Source organism: Henckelia pumila, chromosome 2 (genome assembly GCF_033568475.1).
Source record: "Henckelia pumila isolate YLH828 chromosome 2, ASM3356847v2, whole genome shotgun sequence".
Taxonomy (NCBI): Eukaryota; Viridiplantae; Streptophyta; class Magnoliopsida; order Lamiales; family Gesneriaceae; genus Henckelia; species Henckelia pumila.
In genome coordinates this window covers 196,671,909-196,695,937 of record NC_133121.1, presented here as the reverse complement: position 1 = coordinate 196,695,937, position 24,029 = coordinate 196,671,909, and the positions used below count along the sequence as shown (strand labels likewise).

Genomic DNA, 24,029 nt, shown 5'->3' with positions numbered 1-24,029 from the left:
ATTTCATGACGAATTTGTCTGCGTTTAGTTATTGTGTACAATATTTAGAGTTTATGTTCACCAAATTTAATTATGAACACATATAATTATCTTGTTATACAATTATAAGTTTCTAGTTGGAAGGTTTTTTTTTTAAAAGAAATATAGGTTTATAATAGTTTTTTGTAATTAAAACATTAGAAACAATTTTTTTTTAGTTTTCTATTAATTCAAAAATACTTCAAGTTTTGGTAATGACAAATGAGATATATAACAAAAGAGCTGACAAATATACTTAAGAAGATCAGATTATCCAAGCATATTAGATGGATTTGGACTTACAGATCAGACAAAAGGACCAAAGAACAAGACGTCGCTTATAGTTTAATTGGTTATAAACGAACTTGATCATACCAAGTTCTACTCTTCATAAGCTATCCAAACCAGACCAAGTGCAATCCAGACCAGTTTTGTATTTCGGAACAGTTTGGTCTTTCGGACAGGATCAATTCTCTACTAGAACAAAATCGTACATACTCAAGATTGATTCGAATTGTTGGACATAAGACAAAATGTACAATGCCGTTGATTCCATATTTAGCTAACATCCAAAAGAGTCCCGAGCCACTGTAGTATATTTGGAAAGATGAAAAAGACGTGTCACGATCTGCATAACTATCGGAGATTTCTGGAACAAAGTTTCACCGATTATATTTTGTGACTTGGATCTCTGCGCCTATAAATACTTGGATAAAATGAAGGATTATTGAACTTTTGAATCGATATTTTTCTGTGAATTTTTTGCTTTCTTAATTACTAAGTTTTCAAAGCATTTGAAAGATATCAGATCGAAAATATCAATGAAAGAACACACATATTATGTTATCAAATAAATTTTGTGATAAATCTATGCTGCACTTCAAATCTCACGAAGCTCAAGAATTTTATTATTGTTTAATGTTGTAACTCTATCAGAAGTTGTAGTAACCCGACTCCAATCGAGCAATTACACCATCTAAACATGTTTAAATAGTTAAAATATGATTAAGAAACCATTATTTGAGGGAAATAAGTAGAAAATCGGATTCAGGACGTTCGAAAATGGCCTAAAGGGTATCTAGGGTCTGAGCAATTCGGAAGGTCCGAACTAGGGCATGTAAAGTTCGGAAGATCCGAACTGGTTTGGATGGAAATGATGTGTTCTGAAGCACCGAGTAGTTTGGAAGCTCCAAACTCGAGATCGGAACATCCGAGCTCTCCCAGACAGACAGGGTATGAGTTTTTGATTAGTGATTTGACTCAAAGAAATTCGGAAGCTCCGAACTAGGGATCGAAAGCTCTGAAATCCGCCTGCAATAGTGATTTGTCCGATCACAGGACACGCGATCGGTGGTGAGGGATCGAAAGATTCGAAGGCACGATCAGAAGCTATGAACTCATATTGGAAATTCCGAATTTCTATCTATAAATAGAGGTCAAGACCCTCGATTCAGAATGCGAATTCACTCAGCTTCTCTCTCGTTCTTAATCTATATTTGGGGGTTTTTTAGGCATTGTCTTGAGGGCCGGGCGATAGCGAGGTGCTACCGGGATCGTAGCAAAGTTCTACCTAGAATTTGGGACCATCACCATCAGTGAGCTAACAACGAACGCAGGTAATAATCCGAGATCCTTAATAAGTTTAGGAGTATCTATTAGCCTAATTAAGGCTTTTAGAATAGTATCAGTGATATGATATACATTTGATTATAGGTTTGAACTAGGCTGTTCACCTAGACCTGACCTATAGAGGGACGTAAGTACTAACTGAGATATCCAGCTGAGTATGCATTCTTATGTGTTGCATTTTATCTACCATGATATCCTTGTATTTGTAGTGACCCGTATCTAATATAAGGTAATTAAGGGATTAATCACAATTAATAAATTTAATTTGAAATTAAACGTGATTAGATAATTGATAATCAAACTCAGGACGTCGAGTAAGGGCCGAGGATTTTTCCTAAGTTCGAACGGTCCGAAGTAAGGGATCGGAGGGTCCGAACTAGGGAGGGTTCGGAAGTTAAGACTAGAGGATCGGAAGCTCTGAAGAGTTCAGACGATCCTATCGGAGTTCAGAGGCCCCGAAATCTGACAGCCAGCTGTCCAAAATATATTATGTCATTGGTGACGTCACTAAGAAGACTTCAGACGCTCCGAAGGAGGATCGGAGGCTCCGAAGGTGTGTCGACAAGAGTCCTTTGAAAGATAGACACACGTATGGCCATGAGGGATCAGACGTAGGGTTCGGACCGTTCGATCCGAATCGGAGGCTCCGAACTCGAGATCGAACACTCCGATCTCCGCCTATATAAAGGGGTGCCGAGCTCATTTGGAGATGCACTGAGTTACCTTCTCCTCTCTTCTTCTTAGTAGTATTCTAGCATTTTAAAGGCTTTCTAGGCGTCCTATTGACGAGACGAAAGTGGCTAGGCACTACGGGGCTAGTAGCGGAGCTGTGCCTAAGTTTTTGAGGCAATCGTCAACAGCGGGCTGACGACGGATGCATGTATAGATTTGGTTTTTTAAAAATATTTAGGAGTATTGAATAGCTTAGTTAAGGCTTTTAGAGCTTAATTAGTGATGCATGGGTGTTTTCATTGTAGCCGCAGTAGTGTGGACTTGTAGGAATGAGATCTAGAATGGTGTGCTAGGATTTGTCCTGCAGTGTTAGAGGTACGTAAGTACTGACCGAGATAGCCGATATGATATATATGCTTATATGTTGCATTTGTATGTGTTTTGTATTCCATGTTTTACTGCTTCAGCACTTTCATGATTTATATGAGACTGCATCTAGTATGATGTGAGTCATGACAGTTTCCATCGATGATGAGTTACTCCTTATGTATTCGTGTCTGGGGAGGCTCAGCCACCGGTTTTGTTATCACTAGGAGCGACCACGACACTGGAGTAGACGCTATAGTGATAGGGGAATATACGAGTATCCCGCGGAGTCGCTCTCTTAGCACGGCACTGTATATTCATGGCGCCCCTGAGCAGACTATTTTACCCAGAATTTTAAAGTAATTTGAACGCTCATATTTGTTTATATATCATTGCTTTCGTATTGAGAGTAGTCGCTCACGCCCCTATGTTTGGTGTTTTTGGGATACCTTGTAGCAAGGCAGGTTTGAGGCTGGATGGTCCCGAAGGTTCGCAGCAAGATTGAGGCTGGTACCTGAGTGAAGGTAGTTGTTAGGGAATTTGATACCCTAAACTTTTGATATGGTTGTATAAGAGTATTATACATTTTTACTGTCGTCGGTTGTATTCTTCCGATTAGATTTGTTGTATTTAAACTATCCGCTCTTTACGCTTTAATTAATTTACTGCATGCGTTAATTACTCTGATTAGGTAGTGGATCCGGGTAGGGTCACTACATTTATTGGTATCAGAGCGCATTGAAACTGGGAATTAGTAAATCGAATTAAAACATTATCTGTTATTATTTGACAGATGACAAACTAAGATGAAAGCCACGACAGTGGAGGCGGACGATGGGGCGATCATGATGATCGTAGACATGACCGTCACAGACACCGCGAGGAGCGAAGGAGATTCAGTATGCAACGTTTCCTACAGATGAGTCCTAAGCCTTTAGTAGGAGGTAAGGCACCTGGAGTTGCTGAAGACTGGTTAGAGCGCATGGAGAATTGTTTCAGAGAGTTCCAGTGCACCGAGGAACAGAAGATGGAGACGTTGGGTTTTCTTCTGGAGGTTAATGACAGGAAGTGGTGGAGATCTACTTATGGACCGTTTATTGCAGCCAGAGGAGTAGTTACTTGGGCAGAGTTTTGGACTGATTTTGAGAGGCTATACTTTCCTCCAGCCCTGCGACAGTCGAAGGCCAGTGAGTTGCTGAGTTTGCGGCAGAGAACGATGACTGTTGATGAGTACCAGAAAAAGTTCTTTGAGCTTCTCCCTTATTGTCCTCAGTTCGCCAGTAGTTCCGAGGAGAATTATGATCTCTTTCTTCATGGTCTTAACCCTGAGATTCATCAGCTTGTTGCGGTGGGCAGCGACATGACTTATGAGGGTTTGGTGAGCCATTGTCACCAGGAAGAGGACAGTCTTCGGAGGAATAGGTCCATGGTTTCTTCCTCATCCAGACCGGCTAGCTCTTTGGGTCCGAGATCCCAATCTTTCAATAAGCAGGGAGGTACTTCTTCTTCTTCTTTCGGATCTGGCGGAGTGCACTGTTTCAGTGGCCAGAAGATGAGCCAGTGTCAGCAGTGTAGGCGTAAACATACCCCAGGCCCGTGTCCTCGTACGACCGGTGCATGTTTCCAGTGCAGACAGTAGGGACATATGAAGATGGATGGCCCAAATCTGATGGGAGCAGATAGAGATTCTAGAGGTTCTCAAGAATCTGTCCAGCAGCAGCAACCGCAGTATCAGCAGCAGTGCCAGCAATCGCAGCATTCACAGCGGCAACACTCTCAGAATTCTTCCCATGGTCATTATTCCCTACGGCCACGTGTTCAGGGGCAAGTATTTTCACTGAATCAGGAGCAGGCGGAGGCTGACAGTGACCGGATGATCGCAGGTACCTATAGTTTATGTGGTTTTCCTGCATATGTCTTGATTGATATTGGTGCGTCTCACTCATTCATCTCAGTGCACTTTTCTATTACCGTTTATCCCTTTAGACGTCTTGCTAGTGGTATCGACTCCGATGGGTAAAGAGGTATTAGCTAAGCGACTAGTGGTTGGTTGCACTTTGGATTTTGAGGGGTATCAGCTTAGTGCTAACTTGATGATTCTGGTCATGGATGACTTCGACTGCATTATTGGGATTGATATTCTAACTACTAATAGATCTATAGTTGATTGCTACTAGATCCAAATTTTAGCTCAATCCGACAGCTAGAACTCGAAATATGATTTTTTTTCAAGAAAACTGCGCGCTGATAGGGAGGTATGCACGGACCCCATGTATGGGTCTTGATAAGGGTCCGTGCATCTTTGTAAAAAGATCGGCATTTCAGTTTAATGCATGGACTCATGCACGGACCTCTAGGGTCCGTACATGTCGCAAAATTTGAAAATTAATATCGCGCATAATTTGGAAATTTCAAAACTCTTTTATTTTGGGCAATATTGGACACCTAGTTGGGGCGAAAATAAGGTGTTTTTGGCAGAGAATATAAAAGAGAAGGGATCTCAACTTTGAAAAAACTTTTGCCAAATTTTTGGACGACTACTAGGGCGGAGGCTTGGAGATTGAAGAACGCTCCATTAGAGTTTTTCTTTCTTTCTTCTTTAGATTATTAAACTTTTGTTGAATATTATTTTCAATTAATGAATAGTTTTTTTTTTCAATCAAGACCGTGAGATTGAGCCGAACAATTTTATGTCGAACATGTGGATTTTGATTTGATATTTTTAGATTTTTCTTCAAATTATTGATTGTTGGATTTATATTTTGTTCTTGTGAATAACCTGATCAATTATTTACTTGCATGTTAATTGATTCTGAGTCGACAGATTAGGAATTGATTTCGATCGCCCCAACAATTGACTATGGTTAAACCGACTAAAAATAGTATTCGATTTCAGTATGCGGCTTTAGGTGAAAACTGAATTCTCATAATTCCTAATGCATTTGAATTTGATTTGAATTATGAAAGATTTATCCGTAAATATTTGAATAGGTTTAACTGCTCTAGAAATAGACTGTTAAATAAATTATTAGAATTCGTCGTAATTTAAGATTAAATCTGGATCTTAGATTTGTCACTTGTTTGCATAATTTATTTGGTACCTGCGTGTGTCTTGGTTTTCTCGTTTTAATTAATTTTATATTTAGCTATTTTAATTATTATTTCTTAGGAAGTTCTTATTTTAAATTCTTAGTTTATTCAATTCAAAATCCTCTATATTATTTTGTCTAGATTAAGTAAAATAATCAAATCTTGAGAATTGACAACAGTCCGTGTGCGATCGATACTTGGACTCTCTATCCATTTACTATAACTTGACCTAGTGCACTTTCTAGTAAATACCGAATTAAGTGGTCAAATTTTTGGCGCCGTTGCCGGGTACTGTTTAGTTAATATTAGGATAGATGAAGGATCACAATGCCAATGGTAGTCGAAATCTGCCATAACATTTAACAAGTGCATCTCACTGTCTTCATCTCTTCTAAACAATTGACTGCCAGTGGCCAAAGCTCCAGAATCTACCCAACTTCTTGTAATCTCATCCAAACCACCATAAAATTTTTTGTGAGGGTGTAATTCGAAAAATCATGACATCTAAACTTGTTAGCCAAATCATTGAATCTCCCCCAAGCAGCATAGAAGGGCTCCGAATATTGTTGGCCAAATATTGTGAACACCTGTCGATGATCCATCTCCAATTACCTCACAAGTAAGAAAAAAAATAATTAAAAATTAAAAATAAAAAAATAATGCAAGAAAAAAAAATGTCTAGTCTCAAACAAACAATCTATCCTAATATTAACTAAACAGTCCCCGACAACGGTGCCAAAAACTTGACCGGCTAAATCGGTCTGATATAAATCTACTGGCAAGCATACCAGGTCAAGTAATAGTAAAGTGGACAGAGAGTCCAAGTATCGATCCCACAGGGACTGCAGTCAATTCTTAAGAATTAATTATTTAGCTTAATCTAGACGAAATCATAAAAAAGCAATTTGATTTAAATAAAATAAGAATATAAAATAAAAACTGATTAAGAAATAAGAATAAAAATAACTAATAATAAAAATAATTAAAACAAAGACAACCAAGATACACATAGGTACCGAACAAATCATGTAACATGTAGTCGATTCAGAACTCAGATTTAATCTTAATTCACGGGAATTCTCCTAATTTGTTCAAAGGACTATTTCTAGAACAATCAAACCTATTCAAATATTGATGAACTAATCTTTCGTAATTCTAATCAAATTTGAATGCATTAAATATTTATGAAAATTCAGTTTACACCAAACCGCACACTGACACCGAATTCTATTTCTAGTCGGTTTTACAATATGTTGATTATCAAAGTGATCAAAATCGAAACCTCCTCTGTCGACTTGGAATCAATTAACATGCAAGATAACAGTTGATCAGAATATTCACAAGACAAATATAAATCTGGCAATCAATAAAATAAAATCAACTATAAAAAATCCCAAACAAACATCCAAGTTTTCTACATAAATTTGTTCGGCCCAATCACGCCGTCTTGATTGAAAACAAACTATCCAATAATTAAAAATAATAATATAAAAATAAAAATAAGAAGAAGAAAAGAAAAGAAAAATCTTCTCTTCCAAGTCTGTAACCGCCTCTCGCCTTTGCGTTGTGCGTTCTCTGCCTGTTGGGACTTCGGAACCCTCAAAAATATGTTATATCTTGTATATATATATGGTCCGGAACGCCTACCAGTTAATTTCCTCTCAAAACGAGGATTTTTCGGAACACATATGACCCTGGAACACGCGCGCACGCGGCATAGGCCTCGCGCGCGCGCAGAAGTAAAAAACAGAGGTCTGAACATGCAACTCGCGCGCGCGCGAGCTTGATTCTCGCGCGCGCGCAGTACAAATTTTCTGCGCCGAGCAATGATTTTAAAAAATTCATATCTCAGGATCTAGCCTTCGGATCGAGATGAAATTTGGACAGAAGTTTCAAAACATCTTGAAAGTTAATCTGATTGGTGAAGATCGGATTTGGATTTTTCTAAAATTAAATTTGATTTTTTGAACAAAGCTGCTCCGTAATTCACTCTGCAACAATTCATTTCCTACAAAATTAACCCGGGGAGTGAAATACACACACATGCACTAAAACACATAAAAACACATAAAAATAATATGAATGCAAACAAAATAGACATAAATCTATCACGAAATAATGCATAAAAATTCACTTATCAAACTGCAATTAAGAACACAAAAAAATCAATCAGTAACTTTAAAATAAAATAAAATAAAATAAAGCTTTAAATTAAAACTTAGACTAATTGGTAACAAAACTAAAAAAATCAAAAAATTACTCCCCGGTAACGACGCCAAAAACTTGTTGTGAAAAATGCTTGCAAGCGTACAAGTGTCAAGTTTTAATATAATGATAAATCAAGTATCGTTCCCACAGAGAGTAAAATAAAAATATGCAGTTCTTGTAATTAAATTAGTCCTAATTTTATCTAAAAAAACAATAACTGAGAGGTTTTGCAGAAAATAAAATAATCAATGAGTTTTTGATAGCACGCACACAACTTTCAGATAAAAAAATCAATCAGAGGAAAAATGGTCTAGAGGTTTACATTTCACCTGGTTTCAACAAAAATCAATCCTAATTAATTAATTTTCATGAATTTCAGTCAATTAATAGCCAAAAATACTTAAGTTTATTATTTTCCTCTCCCGAGCAACAAATAATTTTTATCAAATACAATTCAATTTCAATATCCCTATTAAGAATCTACTTGAAGTGATCTATTCAAAACAATGTTCTTTTCAAAAGCTCTGTTAAAATTATACACTCTCCCGAGTTGTATAAATAATTAACAGTGTATTTTCTAATGGTCCTATTCAAAATCTCCTCTCCCGAGTGCCGCATTTCAAAAAAATATTACAATTCAATTATTGATCAAGTAATTGAAAAGACAATCAATTCTAGAAAAACAATTAATCTACTAGAATTCAATCAAATTAAAAATTCATGAAAGCGTCTACACCAGATTCCATCCGACCTCTAGACTCTAAAAATTTAGTTCATAATAAAATTCTGAAAACAATAATTCATGTTCAGAAAATTCAACATCAAATCAGAATTAAATAAATAAAAGATAAATAAAACAAATCCGTCGATGCGATGCCGTGTTCGGACTCTCGATCTTCGTCTTTGTTCTTCAAATTAAGCCCAGATTTCCTTCAGAAAATCACATGGTCACGTTCCAAAATATCCCAGAAATCTTTTCTCTGATTTTTTGTGTGTGTGGCGGCTCTCCTCTCCATTAACGATCTGATTTCTTTTTATACATCTCCAAAAGCCCATTCAAAAAACCCAAAGTTTCCTTGCTCGTGATAATTAAAATGCTGAAATCTTATCATTCATTTTCTCTAATTTCTCGTACAAAGTTTATAAACTTTCCTTTGCACATATTCAATTTGGGTAGAGTACTGGATTCACCGATGTCATCTGTTTTAGCATACCCTAGGCCACTTTTGTCATTTAAGGGTTTTTGTAAACCATGCATCTCGGTCAGCATACTTGATGATCTATTCCATGAACTTACTAGGTCATTCAGGTTTTGATTTTCCTTTGTAAGATTCAAGGAATCAATCCTAAGTTGCTCATTTTCAGTCTTAAGCTTGGTAATATCTGCTTCAAGATTATTTTTCTCAACTGATTGCTCCCAAATGAGTACAGTAGAGGTGTCTTGCAGATCCTCGTGCTTTTCTTTGACGTCATCAAATGCTATGGACAATTTATGGTACTCATTGGCCATTTCGTGACGTGCTGTGATGAGTTCTTCTCTAGTGAATTCTTCAGAGCTAAATTCAAATACCTGGTGACTTGTGGATGCTTGCTCATGATCATTGGCCATTAGACACTTCACTTCTTCATCATCCTCACTGGATCTGGATGAACAGTTGGATTCTTCTGATTCACTATCAGTCTCGGCCCATTTTGCTTTGTTATCCGCTGCAACCAGTGCTTCATACTTCTTTCTCAAAGTGTATTTGGCATCTCTTGGATTTCTCATTCTTTCAAAGTTCTTCTTTCCTCTTTCTGTTGAGATTTTCTCATCTTTCTTTGGTTTAGGACAGTCAGCTATAAAATATCATGTCTTTCCACAGTTGAAGCAACCTCTTGGTTCTTCAGTTGCATCTTTCTTTTGAAATTTTCTTCTTTATGATCCTTCCTTATTTCTTCTAATGAACTTTCCAAACTTCTTTACGAACAATGACATAGCATCACTGCTTAGCTGTTCTCCAGTTTTCTCTGGTTGAGTAGGTGATTCTATTTTGACTGCAGTTAAGGCCTTGGTCAGGTGAGAGGTAGACTGATCCTCTTCTCGAGTTTGTAACTCAAACTCATAGGCCTTTAAATCAACAAACAAGTCATGTAGTTCCAACTTGTTCAAATCCTTTGATTCTTTCATTGCCATCGTTTTCACATCCCATTCTTTGGGAATGCCTCAAATAACTTTTAAGATAACTTCCCTGTTGGGATATGTTTTTCCCAGAGGATTGAGTTCAATCAAAATGCTACTAACTCTCTCATCGAACTCTGTCATTGATTCTACTGGTTTCATCTTGATGTTGTCAAACTTTTGGGTAGCAACAGATAGTTTGTTCTCTTTTGTCTGCTCATTTCCTTCGCAAAGTTGAATCAGTTTTTCCCAAATTTCTTTTCCTGTTTTGCACATCTTGATCTTACTGAAAGTATTCTTGTCCAAGGTCTTGTGCAAGATATCTTTTGCAACATTGTCAAGATTTTCCTTCTTCTTATCCTCAGTAGTCCACTCAATTCTCGTCTTTTCGATGTATTTTGGCCCACCACTGGAAATACCCACAGCAGTATTTACTTTGGTGATTGTGAGAGGTCCATCAGTGATGACAAATCACATGTCATCATCTAAAGCTGACAGATGAGCTTGTATGCGAATCTTCCAATCGTCAAAGTCCTCTTTGGAAAACATGGGAATCTTGCTAAATAAAGACATTTTGGTAAGATGTTCCGAGTCAAGATGAATCAGTTTTTCCCAAATTTCTTTTCCTGTTTTGCACATCTTGATCTTACTGAAAGTATTCTTGTCCAGGGTCTTGTACAAGATATCTTTTGCAACATTGTCAAGATTTTCCTTCTTCTTATCCTCAGCAGTCCACTCAATTCTTGTCTTTTCGATGTATTTTGGCCCACCACTGGAAATACCCACAGCAGTATTTACTTTGGTGATTGTGAGAGGTCCATCAGTGATGACAAATCACATGTCATCATCTAAAGCTGACATATGAGCTTGCATGTGAATCTTCCAATCGTCAAAGTCCTCTTTGGAAAACATGGAAATCTTGCTAAATAAAGACATTTTGGTAAGATGTTCCGAGTCAAGATAAAAACCTCGCTCTGATACCACTTGTTAGAATCGATTTAGAGTGTAGAGGGAGGTGAATACACTCAAAAATGGTTTAGTGAGATGAGATTGAATTCGATCGGTTTAGTGATGGAATTCTAAGCTTATCTTGATGTCTAATGTAATTTAACAAACAATGTATGTGCGGAAATATGCCAAATTACAGATTTGAACTCTTACTATTAAACAGTTTATGCAAGGTAAAGAGAATAGGTAAACTGAAAGAGACACAGGTAGATGTTTATGAATGTTCGGAGATTTCAAATACTCCTACGTCACCTCTTCTTCCACCTCGGAAGGATATCACTAGAAGACTTTGAATTTTACAAGAAATTTACAGAACCCCGATCCGGTTTAGGACTTAGACACTTCCTAAACAAGAACTCCTAGTATTACAACTCAGTTTCAGTCCTAGACTGATAGAAGCAAAGATGATTACAACTCGATTTACTTTGCACAAGATTTGACACTTCAATGATCAGAATAACACTTAGGAGTTTGTGCTTCGAGTTCGTTGATCGATACTCAAACTTTGAAATTTTGAATAAGCAATATGATCAGAAGTTCCAATGCACAAGAGAGGTGCTTTTGATCGATCAGGATCCCTATTTATACTCTTGGATGTTAACGGTCATAAATTCAAATTGGATCTTCAGATAGAATTTCGAATTATTCCAGTTGTAGTTGTCATCAAGAACAAATTCTGAAGCCGACATTTTTCTTTGCATCGCTGCACTACCTTCTGCAAGATGTGTCAGAGTACGAAATATCTTATCCAAAAGCAGTATGACAGTGAACTGGTGAGGGTAAACTGATGGAGTCAGTTTAGTGACTCTGGCTAGTTGACTTGTCTTCTTGTAGTTGAAGTGCCAAGCGAGGCAGTTTAGTGCGAGGCAGTTTAGCGCTTCGATTTAGTTTCCACAAATCGGTTTAGTGCCTTTAGCTTTAGTTTCCGCTAGATCAGTTTAGTCTTTTGTTAGATCAGTTGAGCTACATAATATAATTGTAAACACCAAAACTTAATTTCCCAACACTACTATTATTTGTTCTTAAAATTTATCTGTTTATTCTTGTACTGATTATCTTTCAATTTACTGATCATTGATTGAAGGTAAAATTTATTTGAAACCTGGCACGACACTTAGAGATGAGATTTTGAATAGGATCATAGGAAACACAATATAGGATTTCGAAAGGCCTTCAATTTTCTTCGAGTTCATTGAAAGAGAACCATAGAACTTGAATGAATTATTGTGATGTCTAATTTCTAATACAAATATCAAAATTGACATTAGACTATAAATTGGAATATGTGATATCATCAATGATATGATTTACATGCATGAATGAAAATTGAGTGAAATTTTGTATCCGTCTCAAATTATGTACCCAAAGTCGTCCTTGAAATTCTGTCTATTTAATTTATTTTAGTTTATTGAAATCTCAAGACTTGATTTTCTAAATAAAATTGAGATTATTTGAATTATTGTACTTTTGTGAATATTTACATTTTTTTAGAGGTTGAATACATACATTTTAAATCCTCATGACAACGATATTCTACTCATCATATATTAAAATTTCACTCGTGCGCTTGAGAGCGGAAAGTCACTCAACAACTCTCTCACTATGATTTAGTGTTGGTGGGCATGGTGTCCTGAGCTCGTATAGACATCATACAAGCCAATTTACCCAATTGAACCTCCAAGTTTTGGATTGATGTGTCTTGCTTTTGTAATCTTTTCTCCACATTTGCAATAAACTTGGTCATTAATTCCTCCATATTCTGGTTTTGCTCTTGATGTGAAAATCCTTGTGGAGGTGGAAGAATAGAGTCCACATGATTTTGTTGATTTTGATTTGGCCACGACGAATTGGGATTACTTCTCCAACCAGTATTGTATGTGATTGAATGGAGGTGATTTTGAGGTCTCTTAGAATTTCCCACAAATTTTGCTTGCTCTATTGATGACATAAATTGATTTCCAGTTTGACAATCAGGGCGAAGATGGCCTCCTCCACATAACTCACAAGATATGGTCTCAACGGACATAGATAATGTGCTCATACCATCAATTTTCCTATTTAGCTTTTCTACCTGAGCTGCAATGGCAGTAAAATCATGCACTTCATGATGTACTATTCTCCTTGGGATATTGCTTTCTGCTTGCCATTGATAACTATTGGTTGCCATCTCTTCCAATAGTTCATAGGCTTCTTCCGGTGTTTTTCTCATTAATGTACCTCCTGCTGCTGCATCAATCATTGCACGGTTACTAGGAAACAAACCATTATAAAAGGTTTGTACCTGAATCCAAATAGGCAAGTCATGATGTGGGCATCGTCTTGTTAAGTCCTTGAATCGCTCCCAAGCCTCGTATAGCATCTCATGATCAAGTTGCCCAAAATTGATGATATCATTTCGCATTTTTACGGTCTTGGAAGGTGGAAAATATTTGGACAGAAAAGCTTGTCCCATTTCCTCCCAGGTTGTGATTGATCCCGCGGGCAAAGAATTCAACCACGATTTAGCTTTATCACGCAACGAGAATGGAAATAAACGTAACCTGATAGCGTCATCCGTAACACCATTATGCTTAAAAGTATCACAAATTTCCAAGAAATTAGCAATGTGAACATTAGGATCATCTGTTGGTGTGCCTCCGAATTGAATCGATGTTTGAATCATTTGGATGATTGCGGGCTTGATCTCAAAATTGTTTGCTTGAATCCTTGGCCGAACAATGCTGGACATCATGCTGTGTATGGATGGTTGTGCATACTCCAATAGTGATCTATGCTCCTCATCATTATTTTCCTGGTTGTCTTCCAAATGTTTCGCCATCGGAGCTTCCCTTAGCCTTGTGCAAAGTTCTGCCAATTTTTTCGTACACTAGGAAGTTTTTATGTGACAAATAAATAAGAAAAATGGTGGATTAATAAAAATTCGAAAAAAAAAGATAATAAAAATATAAATAAACAAATCCACAAAAAAAATAAAAAATGAAAATATTTGGATTAATTATATTTAAAACAATATCTTATGATTTTTTAAAAAATCAGTCTTTAGACTTAATCATGCTTCATTCAACTATAAATTTATAAAACTCTTGTCGAATAAATTTTTTTTTTGTAAAACTATAATTAATACATAATTTACACTAAATAGCACGATTTAACCACAAGCTTATGGCGTCAATTTCTAATATATTGGTAAATGAATGGTTGTCATTCTATCGAACTAACTAGCAAGTACCAAATAAGATTATTATTTAAACTATATTTAATATACGAAATGGATCAAGTGACAAACTAAAAAATAATAATTAACATAACTCAAATTCCAAGCTGTACGAGTAAAGATTTTGGTCCTCCTTTTATAATTTAGTATTATATTTCCAATCACTTGAAGAGATGAAATATCATAATGATTTACTTCATTTTTTCGAGCTATATCGAACCTAATTTGCAGTTAAATCTTTCTAATATTAATATCACATTCAACTTCCTTAAAAATACATAGCTATCACATTTACTTAAACATAATTCATAATTATTTGGATGAATTGCAACACATAGAATATGAGTAACTCAAACAAGAGAGAATGAAATTTAATACCTCTTGAAATCTGTTTCTTTTGCCGATCCTTCTTTATCTCCTTGTCTTCTTCCTTGCTCTCCTTTATATATACACTCTCTGTTAGTGTGTTACGGAAGAAAATAATAATTCCTTCCTTCCTGTATAAGACTCCTTTTATTCCTTTGTCTCTTCTTTCCTTTTGCTTGTTTAATATTTTTTTTTTTTCCTTTTCATGCTTCACGAAGGGGATGTTTGTAGTTCCTTCCACGCAAAAACTTAGGTGAAACTATATCAAGGATCAATTTTATGTTAAGGATTTTTGATCTGACCTAAGCCATATAAAAATATTATTTTTTATGCAAAAATATTATATTTTGCTTCAAATATTAAAAAAATCGACATGTATCATGAAAATATATAAATTCACGAGGTCGTCTCACAAAAGACATACGTCTTGTTTAATCCAACGCCATTTCTTATTGTCGGCTTCTTCTCATGAATTCTGCCAATACACGATATTTTTTGGCAGGATTTTATCATATATATTAAAAAAATCACTTATATATATAATATAGATATAGATATCGATGTATAGATTAAACTAATTGTCTAATTTAGTACCGTGCTTAATTAGGGAGGAAACCTAAACATGATTGTTCCTTTGGTAATATCCTTTAATTATTAGAATAATCAATCAGATTAATTTTGTTACAACTATAAATAGAGGATGGAACACAAACTTTGTTGAAGTGCAATAATTGTACCTGCTGGGTAGAGTGATCGAACCATGACGCTTGAGCTGCTGTGCGATTTAAAAGATTTGAGTTGCACAATTACCACTCGATATAGCTTTTGGTAAAGCGACAAATTTTCGGTCTTAGAATTGGTATCAGAGCCAAGGTCATGAGTTCGGTTCTCATTGATTGCAAGGAGTGCAATTATTGAGAGGAAAATTATTGAAGTGCAATAATTATCCCTGATCGTATAGCGATCGAACCATGACGTTTGGGCTGCTGTGCGGTTTAAAAGATTTGAGATGCATCATAACCATTACCACCAGTTATAGTTTTTTGGTAAAACAACAAGCGTCCGATCCTACAAAATTGATTTAATCATTTACAGTTGTACCTACAAGTCAACATGCTTACTTGTTAACCATCGTTATTCTCCTCATTTGTAACTATATTTTGGTTGATTCAAATACCCTTTTTCATATACAAATGTTTGGTAAAATCTTCTCCTGCACTTCCTCCTACATGTTTAAATCTAGTAAATAAATATGTTATATCATCTATTACTCAAATTACTAATTAATATCTCATTCACTTCTTACCTTTATTACAATACAAGAATATATAATATTTATGGGAAACATTATTGAGATATAATAATAACTGTACTTTAAATACATTTTATTCTATGTTTTTAAGAGGATGTTTGGCTAAACTTATTAAAAAGAGCTTATAAGCTTCTAGAGCTTAAAAGCTGTTTTACGAGCTTATAAGCTGTTAGAACTTATTTTAAAAATAAGTTGTTAAAGTGTTTGGATAAACTTATTTTAAATAACTTAAAGATGTTGATGTGTTTGGTATTATAAGATCTTTTTATTGTCGAAATTACCAAAAAAAGTATAATTATATGAAAATAATGTTTCGAGTTATACATATATTAAAATAGTTTTAGAATAAACATATATTAAAAAATAAAATTGTTATAATATTTTATTTTAGAAAAATTTATGTGATTTGTAATTTTTTTAAAAAAATAATATTTAATATTTAATGGGTGGAGGATATTATGGAGATTTATTAAAATATTTAAGGATATTTTAGAGAGATAGAATCTTAAAATAAGATCTTTTTAAAAAAAGTACCTCTCCCCTTACTTTTTTTTACTTTTTTTAAAACAGCTTATAAACTGTCAAACAGTTTATTTTGACAGCTTATAAGTTGTTTTTAAAAAAATTTACCAAACAGATCCGGAGAGATTTTAAGCTCTAAAATAGCTTAAAAGCTGTTTTTAAGAGCTTAAAAGCTCTCCCAAACACCCTCTAAATACATATATTTACATGTACATGAACAATTGAAGAAAAGAACATTGATTAAACATAATAATTAAACATTGATATTTGAACTTAAACATGATAAAATAATTATAATATAATATAATATTTAGTATTCACCAAAATTAAGAGATGTAATAAAGATTAAACTATTATGTGTGTGTGTGTTTACAGACTTTACACGTTTATATATCCATATTATTCATAAAAAAAAGTAAAAACATTGATTAAAATTTAAGATAACAAAATTTTTAACTAAACTAACTTCTATTGCAATTAAATATATAATATAATATTAGAAGAACTATGTGATTTTGATTATGGAATTTCCAATTTGTTATTAAAATTTTTTTAATTAAAAAATTTGTGAAAAAATAAATCCTCATACATCAAATCTCATTTTTTTTCTTGAAGTATTATAACAATATCAAATGTCAATTTCTGTATTATCACTACTCATTTTATGCCTAATAACATCAATTAAATTATTTAGATGAAATACAATTAATTCAAACATATGGAAAAACAAAAATATAAAATGAATGAATATCACACGTCCAATATTTGAATTTTTTTTAGAACATACTAACTTTTTGAATCTATGAATTTTTACGATAAATATCAAATATAATATTAAAAATATCATTTATCTTAATAATATATAATATCTTACTATATTATTAAAGTAGAGACCCTCTAATTAACAAACTTTCAATTAATTGGTGAAACTTGATTTGAAATTACCATTATCTCCTAAATTAATTTTCAATAAAACCAAAAGTATTGGGCAAAATAGTCATTTTATACGGTTTCCTCTTTTCTAGCCCTTAAAAGCTAACTTTGTGCCCTTTGATATTATTTTATTTACAAAAATGACACTCACTTTATAAGATATATATATTTTTTGTGAAATTTTGTTTAAGAAAACGTTATATTTTTATTATTTTTAATTTTACAATTTATTATTTATTTTCTTCGTTAAAAAAACGAAATGTACGAGCACGCAGCGCGTACAACGAAATACTAGTAATAAATAAAACACACCAGCTTCTCATATTCTAATCACGCACGAGGAATGTGAGAAGGGCAATTGGTAAATCTCATGTTCTAATATATCACGCATGAAGAATATGACGAGCTAGGGTTGGTTGAAATGCAATGTGTGTTAACTGCCATACTCTTTCACCATCAAAATCTTAGTTTTTGCTTATATATAGAGGTTGAAATTCATTCATATGTACAAATTTATTATGACTACAACACTGTCTTACTTGCTAATCATCGTCATTTTCCTTCTTGCTTTAGTTTTTGGCTATATATAGAGGTTGAAATTCATTGATACGTAGAAATTTATAATGACTACAACACTCTCTTACTTGCTAACCATAGTCATTCTCCTTGTTGCTTGCAACTACATTTGGTTACTTCAACTTTTGATTATTTTAAATTGGTTTTACAATGGCTTGAATCGGTTTGTCTTCGGCGTCATTGTCGAAAACATTCTTTACCTCGAGATTTCACCATTCATGGATTATGGCCCGATAATTATATTACAAAGTTCACCCGCCGCCCCCTGGCCGATCTAGGTACGTATTAATATTTTTTCTGGAATAACGGTACGTATTAGTGTTTAAATAAATATCACAGGTTAATTAATATATGATCTTATATTAAGGTAATATATATGTGTGTGTGTGTGTGTGTAAGCGCGTTGCATGCAATGATGCACATGTTTTCTGAGTGAAATGTAACTCTTTGATAGAGTTGTTATTTAACTTATATATATGCAGAATGCTAACTTGGTGCAAAGGATGAATACAGGTTGATCAGACCTATTTGTCATTAATATCATATCAAGTCAGTACTTTTGGTCACGACAATGACATAAGCATGGTAGCTGCAGTGCAAATCTATACCAACGGGACCAATACTTCGAAAAGGCTTTGGAGTTGAGAGAAAGATTCAACTTTTGGCGATTCTTAGACATATATAATGACATAACTCATAATCCACATAGGTTCGTTTGAAGAAACAAAATTAATACGTTCATAGCCAGAGCCACTGGTCAAGTCCCGATACTCAAATGTTATGGTTAAAAGAAACCGTGATCTGCTTCAACCAGTCCGGTGTTTCTGTGATTCCATGTCCCCAACCTTGCCCGGCAAGCCCAACAAATTTATAATGGCTACAAAACTCTCTTACAATTGCTTGCAACTAAATTTGGTTACTTCAACTTTTGATTATTTTAAATTCACTAGTAGAAAAAATGTCTTTAATGACACATATAAATGTCCTTATATGAAACTTTTGGTGACAATAAAGTTTTGGTGACATTTGCAATAAATGTCCTCTATTCTAATGTCGTCTTAGCCTTTGTGACATTTTGTAATGTCAACATAAGATATCAACGTTGACTTTACAAGTATCACAAATTAGAGATTTCAAGGCAATAGAAAATGTCATGAAATGTTATTTTTACCGACACTTATGTTTGTCTTATACCTTTATTTATAATGACAATAAAAATTGTCACCACAAGTAATTTATGAAGTCAATTTAAAATGTTATGTTAACTTTACTATTATGACATATAAATGTCACTTGTTTTAATTTATAAGAACATTAAAAAGTGTCATTATTTGCTATTTTTAAAGACATTTTGAAATGTATTTTTATTAGTTTTACAATAACAAATATAATCTATACATATTAGTTTTGATGTTCCATCGATCAAAACACCAATAAAATTGTCATATCATGAAATAACCACAAGTATCGTCAATAGCAAATTAACGTAAAATATAAGTAAAAACTTTCATTGAAACCAATATACAATACATTATTCATATTTGTCTAACTTACAAAATTCTTATATATAAGTGGCTATGCACCAAATCTATTTAGTTTTAGTACAATAGCAACAAAGTGTAACCTAGCGAAAAAAATCAGTTAACTGATCCGTATAATATCTTCAACCATCTCGTAAAGCATCTTCAAACACTGTGTCCTTATAAACATTTAATATTCTTTTCTTGTTACCTGCAAACACAATTTACATATTTGCATATGTAAAACTGAAAAATAAAAATCTAAAATGCATAATAAGTAATAACTGATCGAACAAATCATCATTTATGTAAAACACACATAATAAAATTCTTATCAACCATCAACTCTAAATATAATTGATATATGTTTAAAATTAAATGATATAATAATAATTTATGAGATTCATGGCTAATAGCCTTATCTGGTCATTTGATGGTAAAAACTTGCAAGTTCATTTTCTTCTGAATTCATCTATCAACATATTTTTCAAGAAACAGATTATTAACCTCTTTTTTGTGCATCTCGAGCTCTTCTCTTTCACGTCGAATTTTCTCAGTATCCCCCTTTATCTTCCTGCAAGCAGCAGACTCAAAAATTTCGGATATGAAGTAACTTTAAGAATACCAAAATTGTTAAACATCAAAGACACTAGCAGAAATCCACCGCACGATACCTGACGAAGGGTTTTTTCTTGAGCTTTAAGATCGTGTATGCAAATCTATTCTTCAGGAGGGCAGCCCTTGACGGGGGGAAACAAGTCTCTCAGCTTGTGCGGTCACACCTGAAATTCCTAACAATCATTAACATTAGAATCATTTCCATTTGGCTTTAGCAAAGAAGTTTGTTCTTGCTGGTCCAACTCCACGACAGATGCTGCAGAAAACCAATTTCACATATGTCAATACCCATGACTGGCTCATGCAACTGAAAAAACTGATCACCACTTGATAAACAATATATCAACTCATCATAGTTCTTATCGAAGCAAACATAACACACAATGACATCTGTCCTAAAACATAGCAAATATTAATACAGATCACCCCAAAATCACACTGAAAAAACTAATCAACACTTGATAAACAATATATCAACTCATAATAGTTATGATCCGGAGCAAACATAACAAACAATGACATCTGTCCTAAAACATAGCAAATATTAATACAAATCATTCCAAAATCCCAATGATGGTGCTGCACAATAATAACATGAAATGAAATAAACTAATACCTCTAAATAAATTCAAAGCATTATTTGTTGGTTCTAGAAATTTACAACTTCAAAATATCTGGCACAATTTTTAAGGTATGGAAATGGATGATAAAAAAGAAAACCTAACTAAGACATTGGACGTAGCAGTAACACAACGACAACTTACAAAGTTCGTCAAGTCTCTTGTGAACACTAAACTTTTTCTTCAAATCTACAGCTACAACAACTTCATTCTGAAAAATATAAGTAAAAATTACAATTCGAACTTGCAATATAGATAAAATTTTGACGATTCTATGAAAACAAGAATTGAAATACAAAAGGAACAATAGGCTATTGTCAGCACAAATCAATGTTTGATTTACCAGAAGAATCTTTGGAGAATTTAGATTCCTTATCAGATGTTGTCCTAGATTCAGGTTCTGCACAATCGACAAAAGGAATTCCACCAGAATTGGATGCCGAATTCCAAATACGTCAGCATTTCTTCTTACTCCATAAGCTCAAAACAACATTCTTTAAATAGGTATTTAAAAACAGAATGTTTCGTAAAAATGTCTGAGAGAGAACATTAGAACACTTATTTCAAAAGCATAAAAATTCAGCACACATGAAAATTAATATTTCTTCAGAATCAAATATTAACCTAAACTACACTTAATCAAGAGTAAAAAATTTCATAATTCCATTAAAGATTATTTCAGTCAAATCAAACAAAGCAAATACAACATATAACAAACAAGATTTTCAGAATCATACCCAAAGATCATTCCTGCTAGGCTGTCCAACCAAAGCATATCGGTAATCCTCATCAATGTACAAAACCGAAGAATCCCCGTTAACATGAATTATAGACAAGAATACTAACCATAATTAATAAGAAAACACACATACTAAGGTTCACATATATATACTCTAGAGAAGAGGATCATGAAAGAATTGAAGTGTGCACCTTCAGTGAAGCACACTCATCAATGTTATTTCGAAATATAGATGTATGAAGGTTACAAATAATAGGAAAAATTCAAGCAAAGATAAAAGACTATTATATATATCTAGCTATCACAATTAGGAAACCAAACTGCCATTGGTGCTTAAGAAATAGCAAGAGCGCATATACTAAATATCACACCAAAGACGACATTATAAATTTATAAGGGTCTATTATTTAATCTATACTTTATATACAATCAGAATAATTGTCTTTTGCATGTTAAAGATATCAGCTAATTTACTAAAAGCAGCTAGCTAGTTATTTTGAGAAATATATACAATGATGCTTCATTTTCAGATTAGAACACTCATGTTATATATAAACACTATTAATTCCCATCTAGCTAATTTTATAAAACAAAAATCAAGAAACGAAGCACTAGTTAGCATCGGAGAGACTTCGATCATCAAGAAGAAATGGATCGATCCTGTATTTTTTCAACTTTTAGCTAGCTATAAGCTCTTTTTAAAAGATCTGACCCCTGAAAACTCCTCGAAACCAACAGATTTTCTAGGAGAAGTAAAATTCTCGAACCTTTAATTTTCTAGGCCAAAGATAGATCATAGTACATCATGGAATATAGGGAAGAATCTTGGAGTACAAATTGAACTTAAAACATAAAAGTGCATAATCCTTTCATTCAAGGTACATTCCATTCGTGCCTTGGCCATTGAGGTGCACCGATGTGCACCCTGTAAGCTCAAGGCACACGCCTCATTCAAGATATGTGTGTCGGGGTAGACCAGGATATGCTTAAGTTCAAGCTAACCATATATTCAAAACTTCATAAACGTTGAAACTTTGAAATCGATTTTGTTAGTTACCACCCTGTACTCCTTATCATTTCCATATGATCGATTATACAGACCAATACAGAGAGTGAATGTTAAAACCCAAAAAATATGAAGAACCTAATGCATAGACCCAACTCAATCTATGCGCGTAAGAGAAACAAGGATAAAAGGAGATACCTTCTCAAAAAAGTTAACAAAGTGGACAAAATCTCGAGGAAGAATATGCGCAGCTTCAGTCGCGAAATAGGGTCTAAATTCGAGCATCTTTCTTGAGATCTAGGACATAATCGAAAGCTTTAAGGCTTGGGCTTCTGTAACAGATATCGTCAAATCCTCTTAGATGGCATCTCCGCCACCGTGAAAACCAAAGATAGGAGATGGCTGGGATTGAGAGGCGACGGAAAAGGGGCTTAGGGTTGGGTTTTCTATCTTTTTTTTTTCAACTGTTAAGACTTAAGTTTGTATAATTAATAATGATTGATATATATTGATATTGTGTAATATGTGAAAATAAAAATATGGAGGGAATTGAAAAGATGGTGGGAAATGTGAAAAAAATGGAGGGATTGAGATAATAAAAACTTAATCTTTAATGACATTATGATAAAAATGTCACTATAGATGGTTTATTATGATTTATATTTTATCAAATTAATATTTTTTCTCAATTGTCATTAAAAGATAGTTTTGACAACACTTTATAAAAAATGTCATCACATAAGTGTCACCGTATCCAATTTTTCTAGTAGTGATTGGTTTTACAATGGCTTGAGTCAGTCTGTCTTCGGCGTCATTACCGAAAAAATTCTTTACCTCGAGATTTCACCATTCATGGATTATGGCCCGATAATTACATTACAAGGTTCACCCATCGTGCCCTGGCTGATCCAGGTACGTATTAATATATTTTTTTTGAATAAAGGTAAGTATTAATATTTAAATAAATATCACAGGTTTATTAATTATATATATGTAAGCACGCTGCATGTGATGATGCACATGTTTTCTGAGAGAAATTTAACTCTTTTTTATAGACTTGCTATTTAATTTATATATATACAGAATTCTACCTTGGTGCAAAGGCCGAATACAAGCTGATCAGACTTATTTGTCAGTAATACCATATCAAGTCGAAACTTTTGGTCACGACAATGGCATAAGCATGGTAGCTGCAGTGCAAATATATACCAATGGGACCAATACTTCGAAAAAGCTTTGGAGTTGAACGAAAGAATCGACAATTTTTCCTTTGATTTTCTTCCTCTTCCTTTTGTTGCACATTCAACACTCTCCTAGTCACCAACAACTCTCCAACCACTGCATCATATCCCTCATCATCGGGATCCTCCAACGGAGGCATACCATCATAATTCTCCTCCTCACTCTCCTACTCAAACTCACCACAAGCATTCATAATCATAATTTTTTTTATT

General features: G+C 34.0%; 2 protein-coding genes and 1 non-coding gene across 3 annotated transcripts; 2 read left to right on the top strand and 1 right to left on the bottom strand.

Annotated features, from left to right (window-relative positions):
• Positions 1-3,604: 3,604 nt before the first annotated feature.
• On the top strand, positions 3,605-4,705 carry LOC140879321 (uncharacterized). The gene is made up of 2 exons (XM_073282997.1): positions 3,605-4,181; positions 4,365-4,705. Exons 1-2 carry the CDS (start codon positions 3,605-3,607, stop codon positions 4,703-4,705), a joined length of 918 nt encoding a protein of 305 aa, XP_073139098.1.
• Positions 4,706-12,650: 7,945 nt separating this feature from the next.
• On the bottom strand, positions 12,651-14,880 carry LOC140885071 (uncharacterized). The gene is made up of 2 exons (XM_073291992.1): positions 14,742-14,880; positions 12,651-14,015 (listed from the first exon to the last, which is right to left on the bottom strand). Exon 2 carries the CDS (start codon positions 13,965-13,967, stop codon positions 12,750-12,752), a length of 1,218 nt encoding a protein of 405 aa, XP_073148093.1. The 5' UTR covers positions 13,968-14,015; positions 14,742-14,880; the 3' UTR covers positions 12,651-12,749.
• LOC140885669 (small nucleolar RNA R71) lies at positions 13,447-13,552 on the top strand. The gene has a single exon (XR_012151088.1). It is a non-coding gene; the product is annotated as a small nucleolar RNA R71 (small nucleolar RNA).
• Positions 14,881-24,029: the final 9,149 nt, after the last annotated feature.